General features: G+C 36.0%; 1 protein-coding gene across 2 annotated transcripts in view; it reads left to right on the top strand.

Annotated features, from left to right (window-relative positions):
* EDIL3 (EGF like repeats and discoidin domains 3) overlaps window positions 1-23,659 on the top strand; it is a 420,308-nt gene that overhangs the window by 214,080 nt on the left and 182,569 nt on the right. For both annotated transcript variants that reach the window (XM_029218099.1, XM_029218098.1), the window contains one exon: window positions 22,516-22,629. In XM_029218099.1, coding sequence (XP_029073932.1) covers window positions 22,516-22,629 — 114 coding nt within the window. The remainder of the gene's footprint in view (window positions 1-22,515; window positions 22,630-23,659) is intronic.

The raw sequence follows: 23,659 nt of genomic DNA, 5'->3' as shown, positions 1-23,659 counted from the left end.
TTAATATTGTTTAACTCAATAATCTGGAAGAGGTGGGAGTGGGAATGACAGTGAAATCTCAGATGGAAGGTTGAAACTTTAGGCAAAGGAGAGAGGACAGATGAAAAAGTGAGGTAGAGACACTGAAGGTGAGGGGGTTATTGCCAAATGAATGGTAAATATGGAGGAAGCAAGGGTGGGGTGAGGTGGAAAGTTATTTCAGGGATCCTTTGCATCTGCACATATTCATGTTTTAATGCAAATACACACACAGAGGAAGGTCCACCCATGCCTACTTTACGAGCTTTGATTCAGCATTTAAGGTTCTCCCAGAAACAGTGATTATGTTAATGTTGCCCTGCCTGTGGTGACCCCTTTGTCTGAGAGGTGAAGGAGTGATGAGTGATGCTTTCCATCAAGATTATCTAGAGAGCCATTTGCCACTTTTGCTACGAGAGTCTTTGCCATTATTTGTGGTATACAGTCAGCGCACTGTTTTTCTTGGAGTCACTTTTCTTCCTCTACCTTCGTACCAGCTCAGTCCAATGCTGCGTTTTCCCTGTTGTATATGCTTTAATGCTGCATCTCTTCAGACTGAACGCAAGAGCTTTGTGAGCTATGTTTTTGCAGCCTAGGCAGTGAATCCTTCAAGAATAATGTTGTAAGGCAGACTCCAGCCTCACTCAGAGAGGAACGTGGCACAAGAGTTACACTTGTGGGAGAAATGGGTCCTGAGAACCCTAGTCACACATAAAAGGTACGCACAGGGAGAGCTGGTTCTGATCAGATGGTTTTGAATCCGTGCCCTTCCCAGAGCTGTGGCAGGTATGTAGTTGCTTTCTGTATAGAGCTCTATGCATCATGCGGTAGAAGAAAGGTAAATGAGAATAATTAAATGCAAGCATCTGGCATTTGCCTGGCCATGCACGTATTAGATCATGAAGTCCTTGAGGGCAAGAGTCTAGCTGTGTGTTTCCTTTGCCAGCTTTTGCATAGCAAGCGGCACAGTTAGGGGTACCAGCTCCGTAAGCTGAACCTCTTCTCTTTCTAAAATCTAGCCCTGACCTAATTTCCCTACTTTATTTCTGTGTTCCCCTTTATTCACCAATTGTGTCACCCAAGTGAGCACTTGCCATTCTTCCTTCACATTCCTTAAATGCCCATCGTGCTGCCTCTGCTGATGTGCTTTCTGTGCCGGGAGCCCTTCCCCTCATCACTTGTCTATAAAGCCAGCCCCGGCTCCTCCAGGAGCACTTCTGTGATTCCCAGTCCATCCTTAAGCAAGAAAGCCCCCCTACTCTCCACCTTGCATGGCACTTTTTTTTCCTTCTTTCTACCTTGCTTTGTATTGATTTGTGTATTTCTCATCTCCCTAGGTAGCTTAAAGACACTTTCCACCTGAGTCATCCTCGATTCCTGATCACGACCTAGAATTGTGCTTTGCATGTAGTAGGTACTCAAAATATAGTTGATGAATTAATGAATAAATGAGTGACTAAGAAGAGCTCAGTAAACCCTTCCTTATTGTTTGAATACTAAAATAGAAACCTAGAGAAAACCATGGTGAATTACAGCAGAGATAATTGCAGTTGTTTTGTCTCTAGACATTAGACCTGTTGGGGTTACTTGCCCTTACTTGGCAGAGTTATGTGTATGTTTTATATATCAATTTACCCTTTATATCTAGCAATGTGCCTGTCTCATAGTAGGTGTGCAATAATAAATATTTGTTGAGTGAATAAATATGAGGACACATCAACGCACTACTTGTATATTTTATATAAATTCAGGGAAGCACGTGTTTTTCTTTTCTGAGGTACAAAGATGCTCCATGTCATCAGATACTGAAAACTATAAAAACTGTTTTGCTTGGCTGGCTTAGACAAACTTAGTGTTCAAATCCAGTAAGTATTCTATCCTAAGTTCCTATTGCTCCCACTCTACTTATCGGTTTTGGACATCTATTTTTATTTTCAGCTATTTTAATTTGTAGAGATTTTATTGCAAGCTGTTTCAACTGCTTTGTAGAAAAGCAGGGTATATATTAAAAATAAATAACTATTCCAAATGCTTCCATGTTGGCTTGGCATATATAATGAGCACAGCACAGCACAGCATGTATAGCAATAAAGATAAATCCCTCATGGCCAGCTCCAGAGGTCCAAGTCAGCCTTTTTCGAGGCAGAGCAATTGCTCCAAATTTTTAAGGAGCTGTGTATAAATGATTTACCATATTTGAATAGAGCAAGCAATAGAGTCCACTTAGATAGACATTAATAAGGTATTTTTTGGTGACAGTATGGCTAGCATTTTCTCGAATCATTTTCTGTGTCTTCATTTAGGATGAAGTTCATTGTATATCTGCAAGTCTACACCTGTGAATTTTTTTTTCTTTTGCTAAGACTTACTACGTGCATTGTTCTCTCAGTAAAAGATAACATAATGTCCATGTTAATGCATTACTATCAACATTACCCTAAGTGATATACATGGATTGACTCAGGATGGCAGATTGTTATCTCTAGATACACTGGTTAATCTTTTAAGTCTGCTTAGATAAGTTCCTGTACTGTCAATTACTTTTTTAACTTATAAAGTCATATAAGGTATTTAGTATATTTTTGTGTTGATGGTCTTATATATCAAAAACTAAACAGATGTGAAATTGTCTTATTTCCTTGGGGTAGTTTACCTCTCAATGGTCTCTGGGGTTTTTTTTAATTGATATTTTAAACTCATAGGCAATATGACTTATTTCAATTTCTCTTTAAGTGTGGTCTTGTAAGAATGTAAATGACATTTTATCTGAGAGCATAATTTTTTTCTTTCCTATTCAGAGTGATTGGATTGAAGAAAAATGTTTATTGCCAGCTATCTTTCTGCTGTAGTTTATGGCCTGCCATTCTCAAATGGTTCAGAGAGTAAATTTAAAATGAACGTTTTGGTCATTTTCTGTTTTTGGTCATCATTGGACATGATTTGGTTTTGCCATTTGAAAGCAGAATCACTCTTTGAGGTTCTAATTTCTTTTCCCATTTTATTTTTAAAAGTTTCTCAAGTACGAAACTCATGAGCCTTGGTAGATTTTAAAAGCAGACAACCTTTTTTCCTCCAAATATTTCCTTTTAAAAAACATGGCATATATTACGTACATTATCACTAATAAAGGAAAAAGAAACCATGGGAGATCAGAAAGCAATACAATACTTGTTTTTTTTTTGTTTGTTTGTTTGTTTTGCAATGACTTCTTATATTCACTTACATACTGGTGATTTAATGCCTGCCTGGAGAGGTCCAAAGACAAGAGACTGTGACTGAAGCTGCCCCTACCTGATATGGAGCAAAGGCAAGGTATTGTTTGAGGAATAGACGGCACTTGTAGACTATGGCAGGGAAAGGATGTGTGTGGATTTCTTGTGGGTCAGATATGACCCCAAACCAAGCAACTGTGCTGTCTTAAAAGGAATGGAGCCTAAGTGGAAAGCCCAGGGAAGCTCTCTGACCCGCCAACATGGTGGTCCTCAGGGAACCGGGGGCAGAGCATAGTGACCCATCCGAGAAGGCAAGCTAGAGGCAAAGAACTCCTAGTGATGAGATATTTTCAAAGAACCTACAAACTTGCCCCACAAGAGAATGAGCTCACAACTACACATCTGCCACATTCAGGGTAACCAATGCCATATTTCAACCTGAATATCAGGGAAGACTTGCATCTCATCTACTCTGAAACTGGAGAGGCCAAAATACAGCTAGAGAGTAGAGGATGGGTTGGAATGAGAGAGAGTGTGTCCCTCACTTCCTTTCCAGTTCTCTCCTTGGACACTGCCAGGAGGGTCCCCTGCTCTGTATCTCACACTGGCAACCTTGCTCTGGCCTTCCTCTGGCATCAGCCCTCTCTGTGGGGCAAAGAGTCAATGGGCATAAGGAGCATGCCCACCTGGAGACAGATTCCCCTCTTCTAGACCATGCTCAAGGTACTCAGGACCCCAGAATACTCTGTCAAATGGCATCCAACATACTTCCAGGGCCTATGCATGCCTCTTCTCTGTATCTGCCCTGCCATGAATGGACTGTGTCACTAGTGTGCATACCCCGCCTCAGCCCAGTGACAGGCCATTGGGTAGCTGTTTGCTGGGTGGGAGGTAGAGCTTGGGTATCCATGGAGAAGGGTGGGTTGAAAGTCCTTTCCCCCAGCATCCTCACTTTGTTTTCTGGAACTCTGAAGTATCTGGGATTCTCAATTGAAATCTAGTCTTCCACAGTGTTAGAAATGTAGGAGAATATATATATCCTTTATATATACACGTCCCTTTCCTACCATATTCTACAAATGCCGTCCATTGCTCAAACAATACCTTGCCCTTGCTCCATATCAGGTAGAGGCAGCTTCAGTCACAATCTCTTGTCTTTGGACCTCTCCAGGCAGGCATATATATATATATATATACACACACATACATACATACACATACACAATATATATATTACAATTTATTAAACTTATTTATGATTTTTAAATATTTAGACATGTGAGAGACACTGCAGATGTTAAGGGAGGGCCTGCTCCTTCCCCACTGCAATTTTCCCAGCCTAAGGTAAAACTAAGCTGGGGAAGAAATTTTCAAATTGGGTATGATTATGGATTTTTAGATGCTACAAGAGTGGACTTATTTTAGTATGTAAAATATAAGTGACTGTTTATTAACTGAAAGTAAGCTAAGGATAGTTTTTTACCCAAAAGTAACCAGAAAAACTATGGAAGCTGCTTCAAGATTTGATTCAGTGATAGATAGAAATAAATATCTAGTATTAGATAAAGGATGTTTTTATTTTGTTTTAAATCTTACATACTAGGAAACTCTTTGGTTAATAAAGAACCCAGTGTTCATTTTTTTGTTTGTTTGTTTGGGTGGATCATTCTCTTATAGTCACCCTGTGATCATAGCACCTGTCCAAGATACATAGGCTTGAGTACAAGATTAGTCATACCAAACCCAGTTTTTAAAAAGGCAATTGTCCTGAAGTTAACTGAAGAACATTTTTTTTCTTAAATTTGGAATACTTCATTAGATTAGAAGGAATTGAAATAAGAAAAGTCTAATTCTATTAACTATTAGTTATTCTCTACAAGTCATAAGTAGTTGAGCATGGTTTTATGATTTAAAAGAAATAGGACATATGTTACAGCCCCAGATCCATCTTCCTAGACACTTTACCTATAGTGTAGTTGTTTCCACACTGAGGTGCATATACCCCAGAAAAGTGCAAGAGACAATCCTGATAGGTGCAAAGAAAGTAAGATAACTTTTATGTTTTCTTATTGTTAACAATTATGTATACTAATCATACTACTATTTGCCACATGGATTGACAGAGGCACCTCACTGGGTTTATCTTTCAGAGGGTCACCAGTGCAGAGGTTCTGTGGGAAGGTAGGAGTTCTACAGAGCAGCACACTATCAGCACAATGTGGCTGCTTATGTTATCTATTTTCAATTAAATTAACCCTCACCAAATCCACAATTGGCCTAAAAAGAAATCTACAGAGAAATGTCAGATTGGAGAAATTACCAGTGATGCAAGAAGAGAAGAAAATGGTAGCTAAGGTTTCTTCTATTATGACCTAAGCACAAAAAAAATGAGATAATTTGTGTCAAACTAGTCATAGCTAACAAGAGATTGGCCCCCAAATTGAGAATTTCAACATGATATATATTTTACGTCTACCATTATTATTGATGAACTCACCCAGAGTAGATACCATGGTTTGAGATATTAATGGTAATGTGAAGCCATCACAATTAGGAAGATGCTTTCAAAATTGTAATGCAACCTTTCTCATTCTTTTAAAATTTATATTTCCTATATACATTCTATACTGTAAAAAATATATTCATTTAGTAATACTTGATATATGATCAAGAATTTTGAGGTCATGATTAGAAAGGACTAAAGAGTATTTACATTTTTTGAAAGAAAAAAAATACAACATCTGAGCTCATGTACGTACGCTTCAACTTATAAGACAAATGAATGTCTTATTATATTTATGTTAACCCATTTCCTCTGCTTCTAGCTAACCTCAAAGATACCATTTTCTACCTAACAATTTGTAGTCCATTAGGATTATCAAAACAATATAAAACCTCAGTCAGAGGGATTTATGCAGACCTCAGAGAAATACAGTACTTGTAAACAATGTCTGCACCCTAGTTTTCATACAATGATTTAAGATGAGCTAACTCATAAATGCACTGTTTATTTATAATGGATAGCTAGTTGCCTTTTACCTTATTTTGTGAATGGAAGTTTCTACCCATTAATTTGTATTGCAGAGTGGCAAAAAGTGAATCTCTAGAGATGCCTGTGGCTAAAATATTTCCACTTGGCTGTACATGTGTAGGCAAGAGGGATATCATTAACATATAATAAAAATGTACATTGTGTCTTTTTATTGTTCTGTTTGTTCCTTTGTTATAGGCACTACAGGGGTTAATTTTATGGGTTTTTATAATAAATTAGTTTGGGGGATATAAAATGACTAGAGATATTTGGGGTAGTAGAGTATGATTATTAGAACAATATACTGAGAATGACACTGAAACACAAAAGCATGGACTGACACAATTGCATCTCGACCTGAATGTTTCAAAAATTAAAGTAAACACCTTGTTACAGAAAATGGAGAATTTATCATAAACACTTTTTTCCAAAGTAATAGTTTTTTTGCACATCTTAAGCATCTTAAGATAAAAGGTTTTAGGACATAAAATCAAACATTTCTATATGTCATCTATTTTTAACTATCCAATTTCACCATGTAATTGAGGGATAAATAGCAAATAGATGCAAAGCTTATCTTATAATAAGGTAGGACTATGCACAACATAACTATGGAATATAAAAGTATCTGTGTATGCTGGAAGCACTTTAAAATTATGTTTTAGTAATCAGTGTATTTCTGTGTTGATGTTCTGAATGCTCTTTCATCTCCCAGTATTCTGTTTTGTAGGATAATTCAAGGTACGTGTCTGAGAAAATGCTGACATATTTGACTATGTATGAATGCAGTTGAACTTTCTTGTGTTTTGCTAGTGGGAATTAGATAAATTATTTTTCCAGTATTCACTTTAATTTTCTTCAATGCTGATACTCTTCTTTGGAATATCAGAGCAGTGTTCACTTTGAGAGTTAAGAAGTAAATTGGTAAAACCCTTAAGGTTACCTCTTTTTGTGAATTGCTAGATAAAAGTAGAGAAATGAGAATGCCAAAAGTTACTTGACTCTGTACGATATAATTGGTAGATTTATAAACCAGTCAGACTTCAATTTATTTTTACTTTTACTTATTAGGACATCTGGTTTTACAAAGGTGTTCTTTTCTCTCTTTCCTCGTATGTAATGAAGCTTGTTGTGCCTACCAGTTTTGTCTGTGTACTATTTTAATATTTTAGTTATATGCAGCATGCTGCTTCATTATAGTGATACTTCTTTGGCAGTAATATATTCTAGTTATTGTGGTCTAGAAAGTTTCAGAAACATCCAACACTTTTATTTGTCACCAAAATATGCAAGATTGTAAGGCTGAAGTATTGTTTTATTTTAATTATGTCTTCTGAATATTTATGTATTTAGTAACTTATGCACTTACTTTTCTATATGCCACTACTTTTAATTCATAACACATCTTAATAAGGAGTAATTAAATGGGAAAAACAAATTTGCCAAAAAGACTTCAAAAGAATTAAAAATACTCATCATCTTCTAGATCATTCTCTCCACAGGCCTCCTTACAGAGATCACACAGATTGGCGGGTCTGCCACTGTCAGCGACACTGAGTTATATGATGTGGGCAGAATGGAAGGGGTCCAAGAAATTGATTTTAGGAAAACATAGAAGCAGGCTTTGTAATTTTAAAACTAGTTGAATGTGCAGAATGTGAATATTCAAGAAAATAGAGTTTAAGTAAATAATTCCAGAAACTGTGTAACTCCGTGAGTGTGTGTGTGTGTGTGTGTGTGTGTTTAATTGAAAAGGCTTGAGTGTCTTATCCCCCCACGATCACCAACCCCTTTCTTCATCTTGATTCTTCATGGTAGTTTGGATGTTATTTACTGGGCACCTTATTTCACATGTGGATTGTATGTAAAGCTGTTTTAGAGTCAATGATGTAATTCCCCCACTTCGTTTTAAAGGAAGAAGCAAAGGGTTATACTGAGATTCTTGTCAAATACTCTTCAACTTTTTATTAGAATCAAATGGTAAAAAAGATATTTTCAGAGGTTTATTAAGAATCCTCTATTCTTTCTTCATGTAAGGAAACTTATAGAAAAATTGTGGATCATGGTTAATTTCTGGCACAAAAATTTTGGTAAGGGTGGCACTGGAGAAGGAGGACGTCCAACTGTGTTGACTTCTCTTTCTGTCTCTGACATGTGCTGATGGTACTCTGGTGTCTCAAATGAATATAATGAAGATTTTATCTAGTGGATGCTCGATTTGAAAAAAGGAATAACTTCTCCTGAAGCTTTCCTAAACAGACTCTGGTACTGAACTTATTGCTGTCTCAGGGAATATGCTCTCCTGTAACTTTAGTGAACAGTCAGAAGAAACGATTTTGTGTGTGGGGCTGCCACCCTCCCCAGAGGGCCATCTTTAAGTCCAAGGGACTGTAGTAAGAGGCTGGTTTCCAAGTGCTTAAAAAGCTATTTTATTAACAACCTTGTAATAGTGTAAAGTATTACACTGTTAAAATAAATAGTGAACATTTTAGTGAAGTTGTTTGGGAAAAGGATGCCCCAATGGATTATCTTCCTCTTGCTTCCATGTTTCCACCTAATTTTTAGTTATTCAGTTACTTACTTAAATTTGGCCTTTCATGATGGCAAACTGAACATACATATTTACCAACCCTTTATTCTCAGATCCTCAGATCTCATGGAAGTGACAGTGAAGATTTTTGTTAAGGGATAGGATTTTAATGGTACAAAAATAGTGAGATGGGACTATTAGCACCCCAGTGATTTTAGACATTTCTAGATGATGGAATGTGGGAATGAATAATGTTAATAGAGAAGGGGGCCAAGAACCTACATCCTTGATGGGGAGAAGTCTGAAATAGTGTCAAAGGTTATTTTTCTTTTAGGGGAAGAGTGCAGGCTAGGAGTCACCTGGAGTCAGCTGGTACAGAGAGATGAGTGGACAGAAGGCAGGTTCGTTCATTAAGAACCATCTTTGCAGCAGTGACCCCAGCGACCCTTTGATTTCCCGCCACCGCATATACAAAGCATAATTTCCGAGTCTAAAACTGGGAGATTGCTGTCTAAAAACTTTAATCAGAATTTCCTCGGGGAGAGCTTGGGTTCCTAGCGTGGAAATAGGTATCACTGAATAAAACCTTTTTCATTCGGTAAATGGAGGGGGCCTTGCTGCCTTACGTTCCCGCGTGCTTAGAGTTTCCAGTCAGTCGCTCCATGTAGGAGGGAAGACTTGGTAAAAATAAACTTATAAAGAGGTTGAAGAAACCACACCAGTTAAGTTTATTAATCAATCTAGTTTTTCATTCGGAAAAGTAGTCAATCACTGAAGTCAACTACGCAAAACAGAAGATCCAAAATGAGCACATAGAATAACTGATACAAGACGAAGCAAGCGTGATCCATGGATCAGCGAGACCTTTTTAAAACGTCTTAATTAGAAACATAAAGAAAATATAATATTCATAAAACTAGAAAATGTCGCATTGAAAAAACATTATGCATATGAAAACTACGATTGGACAAAAATTAATGCAGTACGAGAATAAAATTGGAGAAGTCTTGCAAAACTTAGATCAAAATATAAAGAAATGAAAAACATGAGATATATGTTTAGCAAACATGGAGAATCTATTTAAGAAACTGAACATAGGACTAATTTTGTAGATCCAGGGAAAATAGAGAAATTGGAGGTAATAACAAGTCTTCATATTGAATTAAGAGGTACCAACACAGTGAACACAAATCAAGATGTATCCAGATAAATTTTAATGAAATCTGCGTATGGAGAAAATCCCCAAATCCCTAAGAGGGGTAACATGTTAACTCTAAAGACACAAAAATTACACTGACTTCAAATTTCTCAGACAGTGACAGTTTATATTAGAATTACTGAAGAAATGAATGTACCTTTACATTTCTGGGGATACATGAATTTGAACTTAGAGTTCTGTTCCCAACCAGATTTTATTCAGGTGCAGGGACAATAAGACAAAGGCACAAAATAATATTTTCCTTACTCCTTTCATGAAAATTATCTGAAGGTGTTCTCTGGCAAATGAAAAGTGGATATGAAAAAGAAACAGCCTCCAAGAAAGTATAAAAGGAAAGAAAGGGAGCGAGGAAAAGAAGTCCCAGCAGGTAGCTCGCAGCATACCTGGAAAGCAGTCAGCCCAACTCAGACCAAGAAACCAGAGGGCTCCACAAGAACGTCTTCAAGAAGCATGGGAATAAATTTCAATCAACATATGGAAAGATTGTGATCATATGAATACCTTTATACTTCTTGCAACAAGAAGAACAATTAAATGTTCCAGAAAAAATGAGAGAAAGAGAAAAAAACCTCTGTAAATATGAAGCATTTAAATGAGACATGATTTTAAACAGTTCATAAAATATATCAAAAGGAAGTAGATTTGTGCCTCCATAGTGTGGTACATTTTTGGTGAGATACAGTAACATTTTTCTCCTTGGTTCTATAGTGAATAATATTTATATATCATCATGTTATTGCAAATGCTCTTTATTTTCTAGTTCTTACAAATAATTATACACAAGACATTGGAGAATTAATATACAACAGATGGCGTTACTGCCCCAATTCTTCATCCCTCCATATATCCTCACCCTTTGTCATATGTGACTTTGGATCTTCCTGTGAAGGAGGAATATATTTCTCTCATTCCTTGACTTTGAGTTTAGAGATGTGACTTGGTTTGGCTAACTGAATGAGCCTAGGCTTTAAGAGGCCTTGGATGTTTCACTTTCTTTTCTGAACTTCTGTTGTCACATGGACGAGGTCAAAAGACAGTTGCTATACCCTCAGCTTGGATCCCAGAATGGTCACACAGGTAGCAGACTTGAGCACAAATGTCAGTGAGGAGCTGAGCATGGCAGTATCTTTAGGTCAAAGCTGAGCTCCTCTGTGGAGCCCACCTGAGATCTCCTGACACCACCACCTCTCACGGGGAAATAAATATATGCATATTATGTGCCACAGAGGTTTGTGATTGTTACACAGACTAACTGTAGCTTTCATTGACTGACATACCACCATAAAACAGAACGTGTTGGAAAAACATAAATAACATTTTGGTAGTAAGAAAAACAGTGGGACTCTAGAGGAAGGAAAGAAATGTGAAAAGTGATGTATAGCTCTAATGTCTAAAGCTTATGCACAAACAGCAGGTTTATATATATTGGTTAAGATTGTAAAAATAATGAATAGAAGAAGGAAAATAATTATTTAAGAAAATTTGGAAGGCACAGAGAATAAGAGGAGGTAATTTCTGGAGATCATTTTCTCACTTGTATAATGAGTTACTATTGATAATGAATAGGCTAGAATAATATAAAAGCCATGGACTAAATAATTGTACACCTGCAAAATTATGTATATATATATATTATATATATAATATATACATGGCAGGTAGATAAAAATAAAGTGTCTATTGTATTTAACTATGTATAACTACAATAACCTCTAAATTTCTTTAAGATATGAATTTAGTATTCTTTAGTGGTAGTACCTATAAAGAGATCTACAGATTTCAAAAATATATTTGTATATTCAGTGTAATAGATTTCGTCAGTAGATTTTGGTTGTTCTCTACCTCTGCGTGACTTAACCAAAATACTTTAAATATTGTGGTACTTTGTGGATGGATTCTACTTTGGGAAAATATTAACTTCTGAAGATAACTCTTCTGAAGATAACTCTGTAGTACATTTAACTGAGACTACATAAGCCTTCCTTTATCCTCTGAAACACAGAAGGAGATTTAACGAGGGTAGGGAAGTAAGTTTTGCTGTGTAAGCTTAAATCATTATGCTCAGGGCCAAATTAAACAACTAAGTTAAGTAGATGGGGTTACACTTATTATTAACATATTTAGTTCAATTCACAAGTCATTGGATTTTATTAAAAGGAGCTAAACTCTTTTTCTGCGTTAATCTGATAATAGCATAATACAGCAATGCAGTTTCTAATCAGACCCACTCCTCTCTGACAAGGACCATTTGTTAAAGTGCTTGTTATGGAAATAGCCAATTATTTCAATCAGGTTCATTGCAGATGATGGAAATTGTTGCCTTGAAGGCTTACTTTTAAAATGTGAAATTACATAGTAAGTAATTAATGGCATTGAGATTTCCATCTTACTGTATATTAAGAGAAATTAATAATAAAAATCCTGTCAAATATGCATGTGTCCATGTGTGTTAAAGTTATACCTCTCATATAGGAGGAGCAAAGAGAACTAGAAGAGTTATTTCATGCTTTTTATATGAAAATTACAACTTCTTAAATAGATCCTAAGAATGCAGGAAACATACATATCAATATACTTTATGAACTTACTGCAGAAAATTTTCTGGGAAATAAGAACTATTAGGGTAGATATGGGTAGCATCAGTTATAGTTTAATAATCTTCAGTATTCTGATAGTCAGCCATAGCAGAAGTAAATCCAATCTAAAACCAAAAATATATGAGTAATAGAAAATTTTGCAGTTATGTTACTTTTTTTCCATTCGTCTTCATTTAAGGCTTCCTGCAAAGCCTTTCTTGAGTAATGAAAATAACCTGCAAAGCAGGAGGTGAACTACTGTGAAAAAATTAGTATTTTTGTCATTTTTATGAATACAGCTCCTTCTGTTAGTATGCTTTATTAAACTACTCAATCTTGGGCTTCCCTGGTGGCGCAGTGGTTGAGAGTCCGCCTGCCGATGCAGGGGACACGGGTTCGTGCCCCGGTCCGGGAAGATCCCACATGCCACAGAGCGGCTGGGCCCGTGAGCCATGGCCGCTGGGCCTGCGCATCCGGAGCCTGTGCTCCGCAGCGGGAGAGGCCACAACAGTGAGAGGCCCGCGTACAGAAAAAAAAAAGAAGGGGCATGGAAAGGCTCTCAAGTGCTGGCGTTGTTCTTGTGCTTGACCTTGGTGACTGTTAAACAGGTTGTCTCTTAACAATAATTCATTTAACTCTATTGGTTTGTGTACTTTTCTATGTGTATGCTATCTTGCAAATAATGATTTTAAAAAATGTGGATTTTCCTCTTTGAAAAATAAGAATTTCAGCTGACATGTATAAAATAGATCCATGTCCTCTGTAAAGAAAGAAACAAAAATAAATGTATTCTTTTCATCAGAATGTAAAGTTAAGAGTCAAGTATAAAAGAATGTAGGAGCCAAAGACATCCATTTCTAAACAGACAGGCAGTTGTGGCTTTTAGGAATAAAATTAGAACAGATGCCCATTAAGCCCAAACTACTTAAGAGTTTGAGAAAAATTACTAAAAGGAATAAAGGAATTAGGGGGAAAAAGTGTTCCAAACTAAGATTTTAGGACTGGAGTCTTTGACCTAGAGCAGTAATACTAATATTACTAGAACATTTTAAACATTTTGAGATCAAGGGCTGTGTATTCTGGCTTCTCTGTCCTCCTCAGCACATACAGTGGTACCTTGAAGGCAAGTATGAAGTAAAGGTGAAGGAGAATTCATATTTTCTAGTGGTGGTAAAGTTAACTGGTGAAAAGCATAGATTCCTGAGACAAATTATCAGGGTTTTAATCTCAGTTTCAGCACCTGTGTGACTCTGACATATTATTTATATTTTCAATGTCTCAATTCACTCATCTGGAAAACAGTTATGATAATAGTAGCTCAAAGGGTGTGATGGTATATACAAAATGTTTAAAACAAGGTTTAGCTCATAGTACAAGTGGGTGGATTTGCTAATTGTTGTCAATCAGTTGTCATCCTGATGAGCTGTTTGTCCATACTTAATATGTTATAGAGTTATTTTTAAGAAATTAATTCTGATCTAAGTGAAATTATTTTTCTGTATATATGAAATGTAACTGTGTATCATTGCCTGTTATTTAAATGTGGCATTGCTTGTATGCTTTAAGTGGCTCATCATTTTTAGTATAAGTTACTGTCTCTGTGGTTTTTTTTGAAAAAATTACTGTCATTGAAGAGAAAAATAATTCAACCTGGTGCATTGTTAAGTTTTAATTTATTCCCCTAAAAGCCTCTCTTGATAAAAAATACATCTCAAAATGATATACTGGTGTTAAGTCCTTCTACTTACAACTTGCATATGAAGTGAAATAAGTGATTACTGTAAGTTTCATGCATACTATATATTCCAAACCATTATGAATTAATTTGCTGATAGGAGTGCAAATTTTCCCCCAGTTCTTTTATTCCTCTTAATAATTTTTCTCAAAATCTTAAGTGATTTTGGCTTAATGGGCATCTGTTCTAATTTTATTCCTAAAATCCATAACTGCTTGTCTATTTAGAAATGGATTACCTTGGCTCTTACATAGCTGAAGTATTGATATGTATATAACTATATAAATAATACATTGAAGCTTATATACAGGTAAACTCTAAAGATTATGAACTGCTTTGCAAGCAACGAAGTTTAGTTTGAGCAAAAGCCTGAGGAGGACTCATTTGTCAATAAAGATTTTCGACTGTAGGTAGTTTTCCTTGGGGTCTGCTGAATATACAAAATGGAAAGCATGACCATATGCTGAAATTAAAGTGCTTATATAAAAGGAAAGAAAGAAAATATGGAGAAATCATATTCTAGTTGACTATTCAAGTAGGGTTCCCAAATAAAATACAGGATGGCCAGGTAAATTTGAATTGCAGATAAATTTTTTTTTTATAAAGTATGAGCCACATATTGCATGGGCATCTTGTATTTCTATTTGCTGAATCTGGCAACCCTAAATATTAGGAAGTCTGTATGCACTTCAAACCAAGCCAAATGTTTAAAGATACATGCTGTAGTCATCATGTTGTATGTATGGTCTGAGTGATACAGACTCAACATAAATTGCCCTTCCAACTCTTTGAATTATTTTTCCAAATGTTACCAGTAATGAAATTCTAGAGTGAATGAGCTTTCTAAACCACAGATCTATTCAATCCCATGCCCCCTTTCCACACTTCTTCAATTCTCTATTAACTTCTCAGTGTCCAAGGACTAAAGTTCAAACTCCTTAATTTGATTTGTAAGGCCATAAAAATCTGGTCCCAGACTACCTAGTAACCACCATCCCTAGTAGTTCCACATAGTCCCTGTGCATATCCAGACATTTAAAAGTGCTCAGTTCTCTCTGAAAACATTGTGTCCTTTTATGTTCCAATTATAGAAGGTGAGACCTCTTAGAACAGTTGCAACTATCCCTGTTGACTGATGTATCCAATCATATATTCAGTATTTTAGAGCCTGATTCATGGAAGGTGCTCATCAAAGTTTTAATGAATGAATGAGTGAGTGAATGGGTGTGTGAAAGCAACCATGTGAATCCTAACTATGCTTCCCATGTGAATCCCATCTCATTTTAGCGAGTTATAGATTTCTGATAACTCACTATAGAAAAAATCCAAAATAGTTGATCTTTAGTACTGACCATTAAAACTAGAGAGAACTGCAAGCAAACTAATTTAACATGCATTTGACAGAATAGAGTGATTGATTTTGGATAAAGCATTATGAATATGCAAAAATATATAAATTATAACATACATAATAAAAGGACATATATGAGTTTTATACTTGGAGCACAGAACTATGGGACAATAAGGAATCACTCTCAGATATGTGGAATAATGAGATGCATATTAATTTAGAAAAATAACTTTACAGAGTAATTAGTTATAACTTGACATAACTCAGAAGCATTTTCCACAGTCAGATAGACACCTCTAAAATTCAACATTCTCTAGCCTGCTAGACTAATTTAGTTATTGCTGTTTGAAGTCTCTGAGAAACTGTGCGTTCATTCATTAGAGCACTTGTCACTTTATACTGTAACTGGTTATTTCCTCGTCTATTTGCTGTACTATAAGAGTCTTGAGAAAAGTAAGGGTCCATGATATATTAATCTTTGCATTCTTAGAACCTAGCAGGGAACTAAGGATGGGTGGATGGATAGATGGACTTCATACACAGAGGTTCTGTGCAGTGTTTGTCAACGCTGGTTACCTGGACTCCTATAAAACAATATTTATGCCTTCATTCCATCCAAGTCCATTTAAATTAGAATCTCTGGTGCAGAGGCTTTGCATTGGTATATTTTCAAAGTTCTCACTTTTAAAAGGAGCATTGTTCTGAATCCATTCTCCTTAATAGAACCCCTTTAGAAGTAGACTGGTACCTCTGCCCAAATCAAGGAACTCACTGTCACAGTACAGGTGATGATTCCCCAGGTCTCTGATATTCTCAGTTTTCTTACCAATCAATGAATATTTATTGCAGGTCAAGTTACTGTGCTGCATACCCCTAAGGTAATGTTCTTTGCAATTGTTTGCTCTTTGGTACAAATTTTACCAGAGGCATTGGTTCATTTTGGCTTCTACTGTGTTTTTTCATGTAGCTTTTATTTATGAATTTCTTCAAGGCCTCAAATATTTGAGTTATACCACCCTCTTGACTATCCCTCCCCACAAACAGCTATTCCCTGGTTTTGGCTTTATAAGTATCTTGGAATAGCTGTCTTATCTTGCTGGCCAAATATCTAATTAAGACAACTAAAGCCTTACTGAAATAATTTTAAACGGAGACATCCTAGAGAACTGGGCTCTACCTGGATACCAATAACAAAGTTTCTTGCATTAAAATTGAGATCTCAAAATAAATGTGAGGATGCCAGGATACAGATGAGCATAGAGTATTATCTTTGTTAGTAAGAGGTGATGGTTAAATACCTCTTGGATATTTTTTGGCACTATTGTTCTTGGTAAATGAGGGTTATCAGTAAATTAGTATAAAAGGTTTGCCTGTGGTATGTTCTTATCGAAGAATGCTCATTTTAATTTGCTACTTTAAAATAAATTAGTAGCAATATAACAAAAGGCCAGATCAAAACAGAGTTCAAGCACACAAGATTAAAAATATACTGACTTGCCCCCAAAATGATTGGGAAATCCTGTAGATAGTTCTGATTATGACATAATTAAATTCAGTACCTGAGCGGGAGGACAGAATTCCTAGAAATTTATCATAATTTTTTCAGCCTTAAAAGAGAAATTGAAAAACCATAAACTTTAGGTACGAAAAAATATAAAAGGTTAAATTTTAAAAGGCAATCACTCACAGGAAGTCTGGAGAATATTTAATAGCTAATGGGGAGCCCAGGGAAGATGGGTTACAAAAGGTCAAAAGTAGCAGACTCTAGAAAATAAGCACTTGCGGGCTATTTAACAGTCAATAACAATATCGCAGGAGGAAAGACAGCCCAAGAGAAGGGAATAAGGAAGCCAAGAAATTATATCTTTGCAAAGAAAAAAAAGGGCTTAGTTATGGTGTCCTTTTGATATATCAAAACAGGGGTGCTCAGCCTGAGAATCAGTTGTTCCTTTCTTGATGCTCATGGGACCTGGATATACTCGGGGGCAAAAGGAGGTAGTTTCACGAGTGAATTAAGTTGTCTTTTTTCCTCCACTCAAGAGGAGGTTACATGGATTTCTGTCCTTAAAAGGATTGGATGTCCTAGTCTAAATGGTGGTCAATATTCAAAATATTCTAGGCCAAGTTGGCAAAGTAAATGTAGTTGAACTACTGGGACCAATTGGCATCCACCTCAGGAGTTCTAGAGAGACTCAAGGGTGAATTGGGACACTGATGGCCCAAGAGTGCAATGTGCAGTCATTCCTGTTCTGCAGATTACAAATGGGAGCCAGTTTGAAAATGAATTAATTAATTAGTTATTTAGTTAATCGATTAATTTTTAAAGTTTCCACAGGATGCCCTAGCAATTAGACTCCGCAAATCTCCATTTCCTCTCTGACCAGCTAGTGGAGTCTATAATGAAGAATGGGATTTCTGAATATTTAAATATAATGATCTGAAAAGAAGCAACATCATTTCTGTGGCAAGAAATCATACCCAGAGAAGGCACTGATAAAGGAACTAGCAAATATAATTTTGATTTTCAAAAACTCTTTGACAGCCTACTACTCCAAAGGCAGTTTCATGGGCTTTGGGGCTGTAATTTGCACAGTGATGGGTCTGACAAAGATCCAGAAAAACAGACTAGGAGTAACTGAGCACTTCTCATGATGCACATGTGTATAAGTTCAGGAGCACTCAGAATGATCTTAATGAATATATGTGTTTTTCAATTACTAGAGGAGGCTTCTCACAGTGACATCTCTAGAGGGTGCATGGGTTGACATTATTTCTGTTAGCAAAAAGCCAAGCCTAAGAGGGAAGACTACAGCACACCTTCCCAAATCTGTATAAGGTGGGCTAAGGGCAAAATAATGGTAAAGATAAAGAGACTAAATTATGCATATAATATGAATGAATCTATGTAACTATTTACAACAGAAAAAGTGTCTGGACATCCTTTTAGAGTACCTTTTGTTTCAAAGATATGCATGCTGTTGTGACCAACTATCTATTCTCTCATCTCTTCCTCTCCTTCCTTCCCTCTTTTGCTTTGCTTTGCTTTGCTTTGCTTTGCTTTGCTTTTTAATTCCTTCACACACACACACACACACACACACACAACACACACACACACACACACACACACACACGAGTTTGTATCTGGAAATCATGCTCAGCTCCTACCACTGTGCTTCAGTCAGCTAGAGGGTGGACAGCAAAGATTTATGTTTTCAGAGTAAGGAATCAGGACTCAGCTGGGTGTCTTAATTATAAAATCTAGCTTTGAATGGTGTTATTTTTTAAAAACAATTCTCAGGAAGCAGTCATAGAACTAAAAACCTCAAAAAATGATAGCTATTATTATTATAAATGAACTATAAAAATGACCAAATATGGAAATTCCTATTTTGTATGGAACTGCAATGTCAAATTTTTCTTAGTTATAAAATAATTTATTATATCCCAGTATATTTGGAATAGATGAGGACTTTTTTCTGGAAATAATAATGTCATGATCTGTGACAGAGAAATATGTATGTGATTTATTACAAAGAAGTTTAACTTTCATTTCATTATATTCTGTGAGTATTTATATCTAGTCTTTAATTAAACATGATTTATTCCAATTGAGGTCTGTTTCCATTTAGATTGCTTGCAGTGTTAATCACAGTGCAAATAGCCTTCACCGCTGAAAGAACTCTTGCATTATACTGATATATAAAGGCTTCTGTGTAATTTGCATCTGTTATCTGAGCCTACATGTTACTAGATGTGTACATAGGCAGAAATGTTTTACTTATTTGCTACTATATTAAAGTATGTAACTCATTTAATATAATGTTTTTATTTTTATGAATTTAGATCAAGGTAGCTTTTTGGTTTAAAAAAATGCACAAACAGTAGAGGATCTTTTTTTTTTTTTTAATCACAAACTAAGTATGGCTAGAAAGCATTTTCATTTCAGCAAATGCAATTCCAGTTCATTCCACCTCATGTTAACTTCTGGGTAAAGGTGTAACTATTTTTAGAAACAAATGTTCTTAATTTTAACTTCCATTGTTGATGATTGTAGACCTGGTCTGATGAACAAATAGAAGTTCAAAGATCGATTAGTCTCAATTAAATTCACATTCTCATGTGTTAAGTACTACTTATCGTGTAAAAACTTAGAAGAAATGAGGAAGCAAAGAACAACGGTAACTGCATATCCTTAATAGTACATATAATAAGTCTTGATTGTTCTCACATCATCAACTATGCAAACTTCCTTCTATTAACATTTCAAAGCAGCAAGAGCTGGGTTTGATTTCACTCATGATATAGGTCAATATTAAAATGAGAAATCTTCAGGTAAGGTAATTCTCTTACCTGAGAATTAAAACATATGTTGTACCTCTTAGCATCAAATCCTGGGTGGGTCTCTGTCCAGCCTTCTTTCATTTATTTAAGTCCATCCCACATATGGCTTTTCTAAATCTTTCTAGGGTACAAGGGTATAGAGGCTACCCTCCCAGCTGGCTCCAAGCCTTCACTGCCAAAAGAGAATGGCCAGTTCCCTCAGCTGGCACTAAGAGTTCATGGTAATCTGGTCCTATCTACATCCTCAGACTTGGTTCCCAGCACACCCTTCCCACTCTGTCCTCCAGACAAACTGTGCTATTTGTGTACTTGAACACACCGTCATACCATGAATGCTTCTCTTCAAAGTTGTGACTCATTCTGGATCCCTGCTTGGAAATACAATACCCTCTTCATCCTGTTTTTATTAATCCTAATTAAAACTTTCCTTCAAATCCAAGATCAAATTCTATTTCCCTTATGTGCTCTTTTTCAGACATTAATTAATACTCAGTTTCTTCCCTATAAGTATATAAAAGAGTAGCTTTTTATGTCTAACTTTACAAAATAAGACAATGCATTCTTTAAGACATGAAGATTTAACTTCTTGTCAGGCTCTGACATATCTCACCTAAAACAAATTGTAGTAGATATGATACAGGGAAAGACATATTAAGCATGTTCCAAAGTAGCCAGTCATTGCCATTTCCTGACATTCATCTGGTAAGGAAATAAATAGCACAGTGACTTTTGTGCTATTTTCAAAGTTTAATGAAAATATTTTGCATGTTAGTCCAATATAAATAAAAAGTGAATTTTTGTTAAGACAAAAAGAGCTAAATATCTCATCAGATGAGAAAATGAATGTGACATACTCGTCCTTCCCTCCTTTCTCTCCTTTCCCTCCTTCCTTCCTTCCTTCCTTCTTGCTTAAGAGTTTTAGTGTCAAATATTTGTGAGTCTGTTATATAGTACACAGCTGTTTTTTAGAGATGATCAGATTCTGATTTTATCCTATTGTTTGATATTATAAAATGATCAAATTATTCAGATTCTTTCTGAACACAGTCATGAATTGTCTCTACTCTCAAACTGTAGCACTTGACCAGACACCAAAAGGGATGGTTTTTTCAGAGAAAGTGGTCACCTGCCTAAAGAAATTTAGACCAAACTTTGCCATAAACTTAGAATGAAAGGATGACCAAATCTGCTTCCAGGAGGAGATGCTGTTTATAAGAAAGAAGTTAAAGGAAAGGGCAAAATAGAGGTTTTCTAGTATTTTGTCCTTGTTTGATATTGAGGGGGTAGTTTAATGATCATATTGTTTTAAGCACTATGAAAACCCAGGACTTCAGAATAACTTTTGATACGTTGTAGTGTATCCGAAGGCACATCACACATCTGAAATAATTTTTTTCTGATTGTTTGCACCACTATTTTGTTATAAATTTTATCAAGAAATATTTATTGGGCACTAGTGGTTTTCCAGATAGAGTGTGGCATTTGTGAAGGTACAAAGAACAGTGCAGGACGGGTGCTGCATTTGTAAACTTTACAGATTGACTAGGTGAAAGGGTGAAAGGCACATAAACAGACAGTCCCTAAGTAACACCATTTAGATATGTAAGAAGGAGTTGTGGGAATAAGAGCAGAGCAGGATTTCAGTTGAGATAGATGATAGGAAGGGAAAGTGATGGGAAGAGTGCATGTCCTCCAATTACTTTACTAGCTCCCACAGAACCTAGCTTGGTGCTGAGCTTAGACGAAATGATGTGTAAATATCAGTGATTGATATTTGACTGAATTAGTCTTTAATTCTTTTTTCATTCAAAATCCCATTTGTTGTCCCTGTTGTCCAAAATTAGTGTGGAAATTAGTATAATTTGCTGAATGTTTTATATTTCGTATGATTTTGCATCAGGTATAATAATGATTCATAAAAGGTAAGTCCCTTTAGCCCTCCTAACTTTAGAAACCCTTGAATGAGATTAGGAAGTGATCATCATTTACAGTTATTATACTTTGCATATAACAAGATTTACCTATTAACTCCAATTTACTTCTCGTCGCATTCATCAAAGGCGAACTATTTAGAAACTAAGACATCTCTGTCAGTTAGAATTTTAATGAATTAAGATGAAATGAGACAGTGTTAATTGGCAGTGGTTGCTGCTGAGGAGGTTTCTAGATCTTGTGATACCAATTCATTTCTCTATCAGGGTTAATTTGTTTGATTTAATTCTAAGGATACGCTGAATATTTCCCCAAACTATTCACATTTATTTTCAGGATAGGAGAGTGGTGTAGTTCTGCTGGATTTGGATTCTCAACTCCATTTGAACTGGATTTAATTTGATTGCTAATAAATTGTTGATTGTAGGCACCATTTATATTATTGACTAGCGACATACACACACACAGCATTATTTAGACTTTTTTTTATTTGAAACGCCTAAAACCTTCTAATAACTGATCATTTTTTCACCAATAATTGTCTTCCTCTCTTTCTGTTTTCCTCAGATATTAATGAGTGTGAAGCTGAGCCTTGCAGAAATGGTGGAATATGCACAGACCTTGTTGCTAACTATTCCTGTGAGTGCCCAGGAGAATTCATGGGAAGAAATTGTCAATACAGTAAGTATTCATATATATATAAACCTTTATTTGCATAGCCTCCATTTATTATGGAATCGGGGCCAAAATCAATAATAATTTGCTTCCAGATTTCATAATGTATTGAAATGGCACATTTCATATTTGTTGTTGTTAATGTTATTAATGTGCATCTATTCTCCAGGATGGGTCTCACTTAGAACATGATAGGCATAGGAGTGGTTGCCTTGTGGTCTGAAAGGAGGTCAACAGTTCCTCAGAGACCCAAGTACATCTCTTCCATGAATCACATTTTGGCTTTTGAGTTGTGCATATGACCTAATTTTCTCCCAGAGTGGTTACTCTGTTTCAAAGAGTAAATTCAGAGCATTCTAACCACATAACCTTTGTCACAGATAAAAGGTAGAGATTAATAAGGGTTCATGTTGAATTGGCCAACACATCAGTAAGAGTTTTACATGCTATTTATTTGTCTTCTTGAAAGCCTAAGACATTAGGGTCTTGAGATGATGGATCAAATTATAGAATAATAATTTACCTGAAATGTTTACAAAGAAGCACAAAGCACCCCACCTTCTCCAAAACAAATAAAAAACCTAGGGAGAAGTAGTAACAGGATTACAGTCAGTAAGAGGAGACTGGAATTGGGCACAAGTTCATGCTAACAAGAACAATAGTCATGTAGCTTAATAATTGTTGGGCACTTATAGAAACTTGATAGTGCTACTACTTTGATGTGTATAATGCTATTAGAGCATCATAACATTATGCAAATTCAAAAGGCAAATGCAGATAAGAATTCAGACATAGAAACTGAGACACATAGGCTATGTGGTTTGCCGGGTTCTCACAGTTAGTGACAGAACCAGGACTGGAAGGAATCTAGAATCAGGTCTTGTGATTCCCAGTTCAGTGTATTTTCCTCTAAACCAAGAATGATGCCTCTTTGGATAGAGCTGAACAAGATAAACTTGAAAGCACCCTCCACCTCCACTCTGTCTCTTACACACACACACACACACACACACACACACACACACACACACACACA

This window comes from Monodon monoceros, unplaced genomic scaffold, assembly GCF_005190385.1.
Source record: "Monodon monoceros isolate NGI ecotype Baffin Bay Population unplaced genomic scaffold, NGI_Narwhal_1 Super_Scaffold_12, whole genome shotgun sequence".
NCBI lineage: Eukaryota > Metazoa > Chordata > Mammalia > Artiodactyla > Monodontidae > Monodon > Monodon monoceros.
This window is presented reverse-complemented; position numbering and strand designations above follow the sequence as displayed.